The following is a 12857-nucleotide window of genomic DNA, read 5'->3' as shown; positions in this document are numbered from 1 at the left end:
ATCTAGCAAAGAAGTAAAAACTTCATTATCTTTTTTTCTTGGAGCAGATGTGATATGTGTTCTTTTCATGTTTACTATATATTTCCTATTCATATGAAGAACCCCTCAAGTTATAGAATAATTCATAAAATTATTTGTTAATATGTAATTAAAAAGTAAGAAATTCATCAGTATCTATACTGATAAATTTCTTAAATGTTAAAAATAAAAAATATTATATTAATAAAAAAATATAAATTGAATTAACTGAATAGATTGTAATTTTAATTTATAGTTTAATTAGAACAATATAAATTACTACCACACAGATGCTAGTATGTTTTCCATAACAAATACTTTTTTATATTATTAAAATAAAACTTCTGTCTTATAATCCAAAAATACAAACTGTGAATTTTTTGCAGGAAATTAGATGTTCTATTGTATTTAATACATATTAACTAAAAGTGTAATTATTCAAATCTGTAATTTCATTCTATTCTTCTGTAATTGAATGTTAATTCAAATTCTGCATTTCTAATGCCTCTTATAAAATATGCCTGAAGATACCGAAACCAGAATTAAGAGAAAATGTTTAAAGTATAAATCTTGAAAATAAAATTCTTAAGTATAAATTAAAGTTATTTTATTTCATAGCACTAATTACTTTTATACTTATTTAAAATACTGACGCACTCTAGAGTGCTTCAGAAATTTAAATTTTTCAATTACATATCCTTTGTTAAAGAAAATTCTTTTTTCAATCAGCAAAGAAATTATTTTTAATTATAATAGAAATAATTTATTATGTACAAAAATGAAAGAAATAAGATAAAAAATAACTTATTAACATGGAAATTTTTCAAATTTCTTTTCACAATTTTTCACATTAATTTAGTATCTTAAGTAAATAAAATATGAATTACTCAAAAACTAAAAATTAAATGTTTATACAATTTAAAAAAGAAAGTTGTAAAACAATATATGTATATATATTAATAGATAGATTAATTACAAAGTGAGTACTGTAATAATGTAAAAGGATTACTTAAATATTGACTTTTAAAAGTAATATTTTAAAGTTAAAAACTATAATCACATTAAATTATTAAACAGCTTTTCTAAAGAATATACAAAACAAACAGAATTAGATAGCAAATAATATTTTCATATTTAAAATTTCACTTCTAAGTAAATTTTGAAAAAAATGTTAACAACACAGTATTAAATAAAATTTAATACATAACATAAAACTTAATATAACAGATTTTATTTACATTATTATAAAACAAAGTTTACATCAAACAAATACTCATGTTAATGCATTAAAAGCGTAAATATTTAAAAAATAACCATTTAATAATTACATTTCTCCGCATTTAATAATTTATAATGTAGGAAAGGTAAAGAAACAACTCAATGAACAATAAACAAATAAAATATCAAAAAATAATAATACCATTAATATTTAAATCTAATAATATTAAAATAAAATAAAAATTTCAGACCATATTTTTGTAATCATTTGATGAACTTTTCGGGAAAAACGTTGGTATAATTCATATACAGTATTATTAATTAAAATACTTTTCAACTCCAGAAAATGCACCTTTCTTATAGAAGTCTTATAGTTGATTTATTAAATATTTCCAGTCAGAATAATTTTCTCTTCAGAATTTAAAATTACTAATATAAAACTTTTAAAATTACACTTAATCAAAAAAATATTAAAAATATCAAATTAAATTTAAAAGATGTCTTATGCCTAAAAGAATTTAAGATTATGAGGGGAAATCTATTCTGATATCGAAAATATTTAATAAACAATAACGGTTAAACTACTATAATGAAATTTGCATTTTTCAAAAATGTAAGGATAAAAAATATTTAATTAATTAATTAAAGCATTTTTATTCATTATTTGAAAGACATTACATTGTGACTTTTAATAAATTATGTATGTATGTTTACTACAAATTTATTTTTCATCTGAAGAAAAACATACTAAAATAGATCATACTGTTTACTTCATACACAAATTCATCATACTAACAAATCATAATAAAATGTTTTATAAATTTAAAAATTAGTTAGTACATAAAAATCATAAAATTTAGTTTATATAAATTAATTTTCAAAAGATTGCAAAAAAAATGATTAATTATTATAACTGAAATAAATGTAATAAATGTTGAGTTAAATAATATATTTTAAATATTGAAAATTAATTATTTTCAGTTTTTTTTCAAATTTTTATTCCAAAACAATCTTTATTTAAAAAAAATTAAACAATGTAAACTTTCACAGAAAATATTGTGTAAAATATCTGAAATTTTCTCATATATTCATTTTTAATGAATAACAATTCATTATATAATTATATAATCAAAGAGGATGAAAATCCTGTTTTAATAGATATTTATAAATATAATGACAAAAATTTATTCTTTTAAAGATAAAAGTCTTAAATTCTGAATATATATTCAGGATTTTTATCATCAATCAGAATTTACTACTTATTTATTTAGATGAATAAACTTTAGTATTTATTAAAACAAAATTTGAAATTTTATAAATTTTGAAGTTTCATTTTATCTATAAAATTTAAATTTAGTTATTTTGAATCAATTGAAATATAGCAATTATATACATGCCTATAAATAGTACACAATTGCCAATATCAAAACACTATTTTTTTTTTTAATAAAAATAACATTTATAGCTTAGTATAACAATTTGCCTTTTTCATAAATGATTTTTATCCTTTTTCAAACATTTAATATATTCCAAATGTAAATGTTAAAAAATTCTCATTTGTTTTTATTTATTTTCTATTAAAAATTTATATAGGATATTCTTTTTAAGTAACAACAGACTTTATTATTAAAATAGTTGTTAATATTTATTTATTACATTGTATAAAACTGTAAAATTTAAAAAATAAAACAGAATATAAATTTCTGTAAATTAAATAAATATTAAAGATATAAAAACAAATATTTTCTTATGTGATTTTTAAAATCAAGATCCTTATGCTTATCCAGATCCTTCATTCTAAATTTCCAGATATCTTGATGGGTTTGAATAGCAATTTTTTTAAATTTTACGTATTTTGTGAAAAAAATTACTTTTTCAAATGTTTGTGAGATCACTGAAACATTGCTTATGAGTTTAATATGTACCTTGTAAAAATCTCACATTTGCAAGAAAAAAAATACTTGCACATACTATTTTTATATACTAAGAAATTATTGTTCTTATTGTTCTGAAGTCAGTAAAGCATGTAAGTTCATTAAAAAGTATTTTTAGTATGGAATATTTTAGACTTTAATTTCAATACCCTGACTAATTTCAATTTATCTGGATTTTTGTTAATCCAGATCAAGTCTGGTCCCATTTGATCTGGATAAATGGGGATTTACTATAGTAATATAATCATAATATTACCTTATTTGTTCTGATTTCCCCAGTAACTTCATCAATCATGAATTTAGTTCCTTTTTGATTTGGCTGTTGGACAATTGAATATCTAACTTGACCATTATGACCTTTATCTTGATCTGTAGCTTTTACCTAAAAATGAAAGAATATTCCATATTTAATAGGGTAAACAAAAATATTGAAACTTAAAAATCAATAAGAATGTAATAAAAAAAAATTAATATAGTTTTTAAAATGAATTTTTAAAATACAGATAAACAAACACTGATCTATATGAATTTTATAAGAACTAGATCAATAATTAAATTATTTTTAAAAGATTGATCCTTATAACAAAACAAAAAATTTGATATGTATTGATAAGATTTTAAATCAATACAAAATATTACAGATTTTGCTAAGTAAAATAAAACATTTTTAAACTTTTAAAATTAATTAAATATTAAATTTATAAATTCTTATTCTGCACAGCAGAATTTGATTTTTTGAAAATATCTCTCTTGCCTGTTGTACAAATAAAAATCATTATTTATCATATGTATTCTTTTATATGGGTTTAAGAAAGCTTTTCACAAATATTTTAATATTATTTGCCTAATGGAGAATTTATGTATGTTTACTCTTAACTGATAAATTGTTAAAATATAGATTGAATGCCATTTACTGTTACTTACATCCAATGCTAATTTCAAAGTAAATTTTATTAATTATTATAACTTATTATATTTTTCATTAATTACTGCATCATTAAAGAATTTATAAAAAATATTAATTTATAAATACAAATTAGAAAGATATTCAATACAAAATAAAATAAATTCAATTTCAATACTACAAATTACTACTATTAAAAAGTAAAATATTGAATACTAAAATGTATAGTTAATGTTTTTGTTTTTAATGATGATTAAATTCATATATGCTTACCAGTAACAAATTATATTTCATTTATTTATTTTATAAATTAAAATTAATGAAAAGCTTAAAATAATTTTTGATTCTAAATAAATTCAATCAAGATATTTATGAAAATGTAATTTCACAGATGAGTGATGGCAGAACTCTGCTAGCAATAACAATTAAGTGTGATTGAAATGCAAGCCACATAGCAATTAATCTAATTTAACAACTTCAAGCTCTATGACCAGCTGCAATCATCATCTCTCTTATGAAGACTCCACAGAAACAAAAAACTAAGGTTATGAAACTGTTGAAATACTATTAAATAGTTTTCAGTTTTGTATCTGATATTTCACTTATATAAAACTTTAATATTTTGCATACAAAACTGAGAATATATCAATAAATAAACAACTAAAAGTACTAAATATAACTTCATCAAAAAACTGGAACCATACATATAGAGTCGCAAATCACACCTAAACTCAAATTTTCCAGCAAATAAACGTAAAAAACTTACAACTTTGAGAATCATTTGATTATATTTCATTATTATATCAAGCTATTTATCTTTATCATTCTACTAAATAGATAAGATATATTTTAATAAGAATTCAAAGTACTTCATGCCAAAATCACAAAGCAAAAATAAAGAAAATACAACTATCTTTTGACATTATACAGAATTTAATTGTACAAAATTTACACAAGTAGTTTTGACAGTGTATTACTGTTCTCTTCAGGCAAGTAAGTTTTGACATAGAACACAAAAGATTCGAAACTACTTTGAATCTCTGACAGATGCAATACATGTTACAAATTTGAAAGGATAATGTATAAACATTTTTTTAAACATTTAAAACAGAACAAGAGTAACTTTTTAAATTTTAAATATATTAAAATAAAATTTCACTAGATCATGGGTGCTTCTAGGAAGAAGTATAAACCCCACCAGTAGTCCTCTTCTTGAATTACACATATCTCATGGTTCCAGAGCAAGCAGAATAAATTTTACAGCAAGATCCCAAGTATATACTTAAACTAAAGAATGGGGTAAAAGATATAATACCTTCAATTTATTACCAATGTAACAATAACTTTATCTCCTTTTTAGATCTGCTCAAACATAGGACCCTTGTGAGCTTCAGTTTTGGAGTGTATTGTAAATTCAACTTGCTTCCATGATCATCTCCACAATATAAATACATTTGCATCATCACCCTAATATGTAGGCCCTTCTGTACCCCTCCACACAACATCTAGTCAACAAAGAATTTGAGATTGTTAGATTGTGCTTAGGAATGGAAGTTATACATCAGGAAAATTTGACAGATTAAAGCAAGGGTTACAAAAGCATTATTCCTGATCTCTACCATAACAGTCTCTAGTTTTCATATGTAAAGCAATTTCCAGAATGATTGGAAATAGAATAGCTGAACACCAAGACAACATCCAATATAATAGACATTCTAGAGTTAGCTAAGACAGTCCTAGAACATAATTGCAATCCCCTGTGGAGAGAAACTGTTACTCCAGCTGTGTATAGATTAAAACACTATTTATTTGGGAAACTTTGTATATGCTAACTAACAATATATGTAACATTCCACCCTTGAACTTTCAGACTTATGGATTTCACTTTTCAGAGCTGTTAAAAACAATAGTAGTTAAGTGTTTCCTTTGAGTACTTCTATACCCACATTGTTGCATTTAGTAATTAGTTTATAAATAGTGTAACTTATCTTCTTGTACTCCCTACAATTATTGTTAGAAGTCTTTAATTAAGAATAATAATAATTTATAAGATTGTAAGATTTATTTAAATTTTTTTTAATGCTGTTTATTTAAAATTTAAAAAGTTGCTCTTTGTCTTTTAAATATTTAGAACAAAACAAATTTATATGTTATCCTTTCAAACTTTTAGCAAAAATCTCTCAGAGATTTAAAGTGATTTTGAATCTTTTGTGTTCTATGTTAGAACTTTCTTGCCTGAGGATGACAGTAATACACTGTTGATAGTATGAAAGTTTGTTCAATTAAACTCTATATAATGCCAAAAAACAGTGGCATGTTTTTACTTTTTCTAATGTTTAATAAAACTATACTTAAAAATAAAAAAATGAAAATATATAAATTAGCATAATTAATGATCCATCTATAAATTCTCATTAATTTTATACATTTGCAAACACACCCAAATAAATTCACAATTAAAATAACAATTTACTAGAAATAAAAATAATCTGGTACTATAATAAAATCATTTATACTAAGCCAGGGTTGTCCAACCTTTTTCCTAATGGGCCAAATTAGAAATTTAGGTTTATTCAGCAGGCCACAAAGAAGCCGGTACTTTATATAAATACAGTATATGCTTTTAAAAAGTTCAAAATCTGAATATCAAATTTTAATAACAAATAATATTACAAAAAATACTGTATTATTGACAGTAAAAAAAATATACTCACACAAAATAAAAATAAATTCAATGCAAATTTTTGATATTGCCTTTCTTTTATAATGTTGTCAATATCTGCTTTTGTGGTACTAGTCTTAATTCTAAGAATGTTAGTTAAATGGGAATCACTCAACCTATTTTTTTCAGCAGTTTCGATGTTCTTAGTGCATGAAAAGAATTGTTCATAGCAGTATGTATTACCCCACATGTATAACAGTTTTCTAGATAAAACAGTTTTTTAACACCAATTGCATCATTATGGCATCAAAGTGTTTGTTTGTTTGTTTACAGTAGCAAGTTTGGCATAAGCTTCTATGGCTATTTCATCCTGTGGAATGTGTGGTGTAAGTTCATAGGTTAGTATTAGTAGTTAGATATGTTTATTAAGAAAACATATTTATTATTTTTGCTGTACTAAAAATAATAAACATGTTTTCTCACCCTGTTCGTATCCTTTCTTTCTTGAGTTTTGTGTCGTCACTACTACCGCACCAAGAAAGCATTTCCAATCATGCATTGCTATGCGATTTCCCATTGTCTAGGTGTACTCTATCTCTCCTGAAAGTTTGTAACCACTGTACTGATATACCCTGTATAAATATATATATATATCTCCAGATGTAATCATTTGGATCTGGAGACATATTTAAATTGAATGATAATGTCTATTGACAAAATTCTCAAAAGAAAAAAATAAACTTATTCATTTTATGGAATTTCTTTTCTTTCACAATCCTTTATTATTTTATTTGTAAAAAAAAAGCAGCAAATTAATTTCACTTAAAACGTTTGAAATGTTTAGCTTTTCAAGAATATAAGTAAAATTTAATTTTTTTACATTTTTAAAATACAACATACTATTCAGCTTCTCTCACTTCAGAATTAACTATATAATGAATAAATATGGAAATTATTATCTCCATATCTAATTTCAGATAAACATGCTATCCTCCATACTTATATGATACATATCCTAAATTACAGCTATTTTGAACATAATCAAATAATTTATGCATAGCATCTAAAATCATTTGATAAATTACTAATGAGAACATTATGTCTTTGATTTATTATAATTTCCATTGCAATCATTTTATTTTATATTCTAATACTCAAAAAGTAATTAGTATTTACTACAGCATTTAAAATTTTCTCTTTAAGAAAGTTTCATATTATACATGATGTCTAATATACATGAAATAATAAATTTGCTGCATACCGTGACAAGCAGTGCATTCAATAAAGTAACAAAATAAATTAACCAACCATGCTCGACATAAATAATGAGTAATTAGGTTATTTAATTTAATTTTATGTAGTGTCTATAAAAAATAAGGCACTGACAATTTAGGGTGTGTATTTCAGAATCAGCCCCATGGAGATACAGCAAAACTTCTGTGTCCCACTCTTAACTACATTTCCTCACATGCCCCATTGCAATGACCCAACCAGATTCAACTTCCCATCTTTTTGTTTGGAAGATTTTTTCCATTTCCATTCTCCATACACCACAGTGATATATCCAGTGGTGATATTCGAAATATTTAACAAAGGGTTCGCTAGCAGAAAATTTTTCCCTGACAATCACCAACAAACAAAATGGAAGTTTTGGCTAGAAATAAATACAATACCCTTTCTTGCGATACATCTAATAATCAGTGGCGTATTTGGAACGTAAGGGGCCCTAGGCAAAGATCAGGTAGCAATAGTATATTAATGCTATCGACCTTTTTTTTTTCCAGCAGTGAAATTTTTCACCCTGAATGGCACTACTGATAATAGACAGATGTCATCATCTCTCGAAATACAATATCCTTTTTATTTCACTGTCCATAGCCCGACACATGTTCCATGACCATCTTGTATTATCTCGCGCGCGTAGAATTGTGGGATCTCTCTTATGACTGGATCTAGTTTCAAGAACTCTCTTGAATCGATCGTGATTAAAGCTCGTTTCAGTCGAGGTTGAAACGGTCGAGAGAGATCACACCAAGGCATAGTCCCCGACTTTGCTCACAATCTAGATTGAAATGCTTAGTGCAAACGAGGTATAAGGCTCTAGTTTAGTAGTGTTACAGAGTATAATATGTATATTTTAATATATTTTTTTAAAGAAACAAAACCACTGAGAAATGTTCCGTGTGTTTAACAAGGTTCAGAAAACTGAAAATTTTACCAACTGGTTCAGCCAAACCTGTGCGAACTCGCTGAATATCACCACTGGATATATTCCATAAAAAGAAAGTAATTTAATTTAAAAGATAGGGTCTTGGGTCTCCTGGGATAAGGGCCTGACTCTAGCTATAGCATGTCCTCCTCCTCTCATCAAGGTTGTTTAGAATATTTGATTTTATATATTTCCCAGAATAAGAATGGAGCCAATGTGCTGAGTCTCGATGCATATCGTTCTGCCACCAAAGCCAAACAACAAAAATTCTTTGAGACATGATTCAAACATCACATCATAGAGTACCTAAATATACAGGTAGACGCATCCACCACATTTGATCCAAGCAACTGTCATAGAAAAGTATTGTTTATTATGTTTACATTCAAACTTTTGCAGGAAAATTTTACCGAAACGAATGAATCTCCACCCAAAATTCTAAATGGCCAATTTTTACTTTTGAAAGATAAGATGATGATTTTTTAATTCAAAAAATAATGTGTGTTTGACATCCAAGAGTATTTAATAACTTAAAGTATAGACGTTTGTATTCAGGGTTTTTAATACCTTGAATATCAAGTGATGTTAAAAAATAAACATGAATAGTTTAAGTTAGGTTCTTAAAAGTAACCACAATTGACATTCGTTTACTTTGTAATCAGACGTGTGAAGCTTCACATCAAAGCTACGGGCCCACACAAGACGTGGAGAGTTTTGTTCGACGACCCGTTTCGTGTCGCGTTTAATCAAACCGTCTTTCAAACCTAATATAAACTTTTCCTTATTATTTTTTGTTTTTTAAATATTGTTATCGATATTTTTCGTGAAAACATCGTTAACTGCCTAACAGATACCCATGCGAAGGCGATAGATGCAAAAGAATACACTAGAAAAAAACGCTCAACACAAACTTATCGTAAACACGTGGGACCGAACAATACGGATACGTCATCTCTTCTATTTATAGGTACTATTACGTCATATGAAGTCGCGCGACGATTTTAAAAATTTACTCTTTATAAAATGTACTGTACCTGTTAGTCAATATTTCTTATTTTGATACGTTAACTCTGACAAAGGGATTTAAATATACAGAACGCTAATGGTACAAATAGCATTAGAGTAATTATTGCAACTGCTTTAAAATATTTTCTTCTCTGAAAAAAGCTGCCAAACTTCTAAAATGGGACTCGGAAAGCATTCATTTGTTCTTTTCTAAATGAAATATGAATGAATTTATTTTTACAGTATTTTATTTTGTTTTTGAAGAAAACATATTTATGACAAAAAAAATCGGTTAATGTTACCTATGGTTCCAAGATGGCGGCTCGTCTCTGATTCCAGCAAATAGAAGAAGGGAAACAGTGGAAACGCACGTTCTAACCTAACCTATTCTAATAAATTATCATAATTATTACCAGCAAAATTATTAGAATAGGTTAGGTTAGAACGTGCGTTCCCACTGTTTCCTTGCTGGAATCAGACGAGCCGCCACCTTGGAACCATAGGTAACATTAACTAAAAAATTTTGTATTTCGGACAGAAAATAGTTAAATTTATTGAAATATCAAATAAAGGATTCCCAAATACACTTTTATACGGTTTTAGATGTTCAACAAAATTTCAAATTATTGAATCCACATTATAATAATAATAATAATAATTTTTAATACAACTAACAATTTAAGAATAATACTTGTTTTAGTCTACAATTTAATGTATGCATATAGGCTAATAAGACAGTGTAACTCAATTCATGGATTTCATCTGATTATTATAATTGAAGCAATTATTTATGGAATTTGAAAAATAATATTTTTCAATGTTTACAAATTACGTAAAAACCCAAATGGAGGAAGAAAAATAAAACAAAAATGATCTGATATTTTAGCTAGCAGTTACTGTTTGAAATAAAGAGTAGAGTCTTTATTTTAAAATTTCTGAGTAACAAAAATAGTAATAATTTTTAAAAAATAACTTATTCGCTGTTTGAAATGGTATCTAAAAATATATTGATAAACAATTAGTAAGTCTTGTAAAAATACAAGACAGTAACTCACTAGGTGAATTAATAATAATTACAAAATGTTGGTTACATTGTTTGACTATTTTTGATATTTTCACTTTATTTTCAGATAAATAAAATTAATTTCAAATAAGAGTTTTATGTTATTAAAACAAACCTTCATCAAAGAATCCAAAATATTTTAATTAAAACATTTTTAAGAGTTACTGTTCATAAAGTTTTGTTTTAATTATATGATGTTAATATGAATTCATTGTTTACATGTATGGTAAATTTTAATTTTTCTAATAAATTTATTTATTTAATGATTTTTTAACATTTATTTATACAAATTAATCCTGATTTAAATTTAAAATATTAAGAGATTATTTTTGTTTATTTGATATTTACATTTAAAATATTTTTTTCTTGCTCACATATCTTATTTAAGTTTATTCAAAATTTAATTAAACAACTAAAATAACAAGCTAAAATAAACATATTTTTCTTTTTTTGTGTTAGCTTTACTATGACAATTAAAATTGTAATATCAAATTTCCTTTCAATACAAATATGTAGAGCATTAAATTAACAATTGATCAGCAAAGTGATATTTTTTGTTTCTAAGATTATTATTTTATTAAATTTAATAAAATAATAAACAACATTTAAATAATAAGCTACATGTTTCATTCACAGAAGCCAAAATATTTTATGAGTTAGCATGAGTTAGCATTACTCAAGAAAATAAAAGAATCTCAAATTTGAATAATTTTAAAATACTGTATTTAAAAGCTATTTAAATTCCAAACTTTTTTTGTATATGTTTAACAAAGCTTAATAAAGACAGATGTGTTGTTAATGGCCATTAAAATTTGCTTATTTCTGGTGAAAGACTGTGTACTTTATCAAAAGCAAGCATTTGTAACAAGTGAATTGAAAATGCTTGTTCTTTCTTTAGGTTGTACAGAATCAATATTAATACTTCAGACTGGATAGTAGGTATAAATTGTACAATTGTGCAGTACTTGTGTATTTATAAAAACCAGAATCATGGTTCCATGAATATATATAAAAAACAATTCAGGTTTTTTTTTCCTCTAAAACTTTTTATACTTCTTTAGAAAAAGAAGAGAGAAAGTTTTGTTTAGACACATATAATTTGTACTTTTAATATGTGTGTCTTGGATGATTGATTAGTTTTAGTGAGTATACAATAACTGTCAATAAATGTATGCATGTTACTAAAATATCCTTATTATTTCTAAACAAAAAAATGTGTTTATTTTATCTCAATTTACATATAGCTTATTAGCAGATCAAACAAATTATTTACTTAAATTACAGCCAATGATTTTATAATTAAGCCTATAGATAATAAAATCATTGAGAGATTCATCAAAATCATTTATTAAGTAATAACATGATAAAATTTCTTCCTATTCAGATTAAAAGTATGAAAAAATATGTATTATAATTTTATCTTTTTTTAATGATGAGAAGAAACAGATAATAAAATTATATTTCAGGTAAATATATTTTTACTAATTATTTATTATTTTATATGAACTTAAAATAGCTCCATCCAATATTATCATATTTAAACCCAAAAAATTATATGAAAAGACAGAATATTTATATAGTTAAACAAGTCATTTTTTATTCAGTTTCCCAATACAAATATTTAATACATAAGTGAACAACTGAGTTTACCAATTGTTCACTTTTGTAGTAAATATGATTATAAATTCTACACTGATGACAATGATATTTCAGTTTACTAATCATCTAGATTATATCCTATTACAATATAATTTATATTTGAAATTATTACCACAACAAATTAATATAATCTTAGTTAAGTGTACCATTACAACTGAATTTCAAATAAACATATATCAGTCAAT

General features: G+C 24.7%; 1 protein-coding gene across 4 annotated transcripts in view; it reads right to left on the bottom strand.

Annotated features, from left to right (window-relative positions):
- The window catches only part of LOC136982976 (neural-cadherin-like), a 420472-nt gene that overhangs the window by 326881 nt on the left and 80734 nt on the right, over positions 1 to 12857 (bottom strand). For all 4 annotated transcript variants that reach the window (XM_067279558.1, XM_067279559.1, XM_067279560.1 and 1 more), the window contains exon 9: positions 3427 to 3552. In XM_067279558.1, the coding sequence (XP_067135659.1) occupies positions 3427 to 3552 (126 nt within the window). The remainder of the gene's footprint in view (positions 1 to 3426; positions 3553 to 12857) is intronic.

Source organism: Centruroides vittatus, unplaced genomic scaffold (assembly GCF_030686945.1).
Source record: "Centruroides vittatus isolate TY-2023 unplaced genomic scaffold, ASM3068694v2 contig_875, whole genome shotgun sequence".
In the NCBI taxonomy this organism is placed as follows: Eukaryota; Metazoa; Arthropoda; class Arachnida; order Scorpiones; family Buthidae; genus Centruroides; species Centruroides vittatus.
The sequence above is the reverse complement of the archived record's forward strand: the minus strand, read 5'-3'. Positions and strand labels throughout refer to the sequence as shown.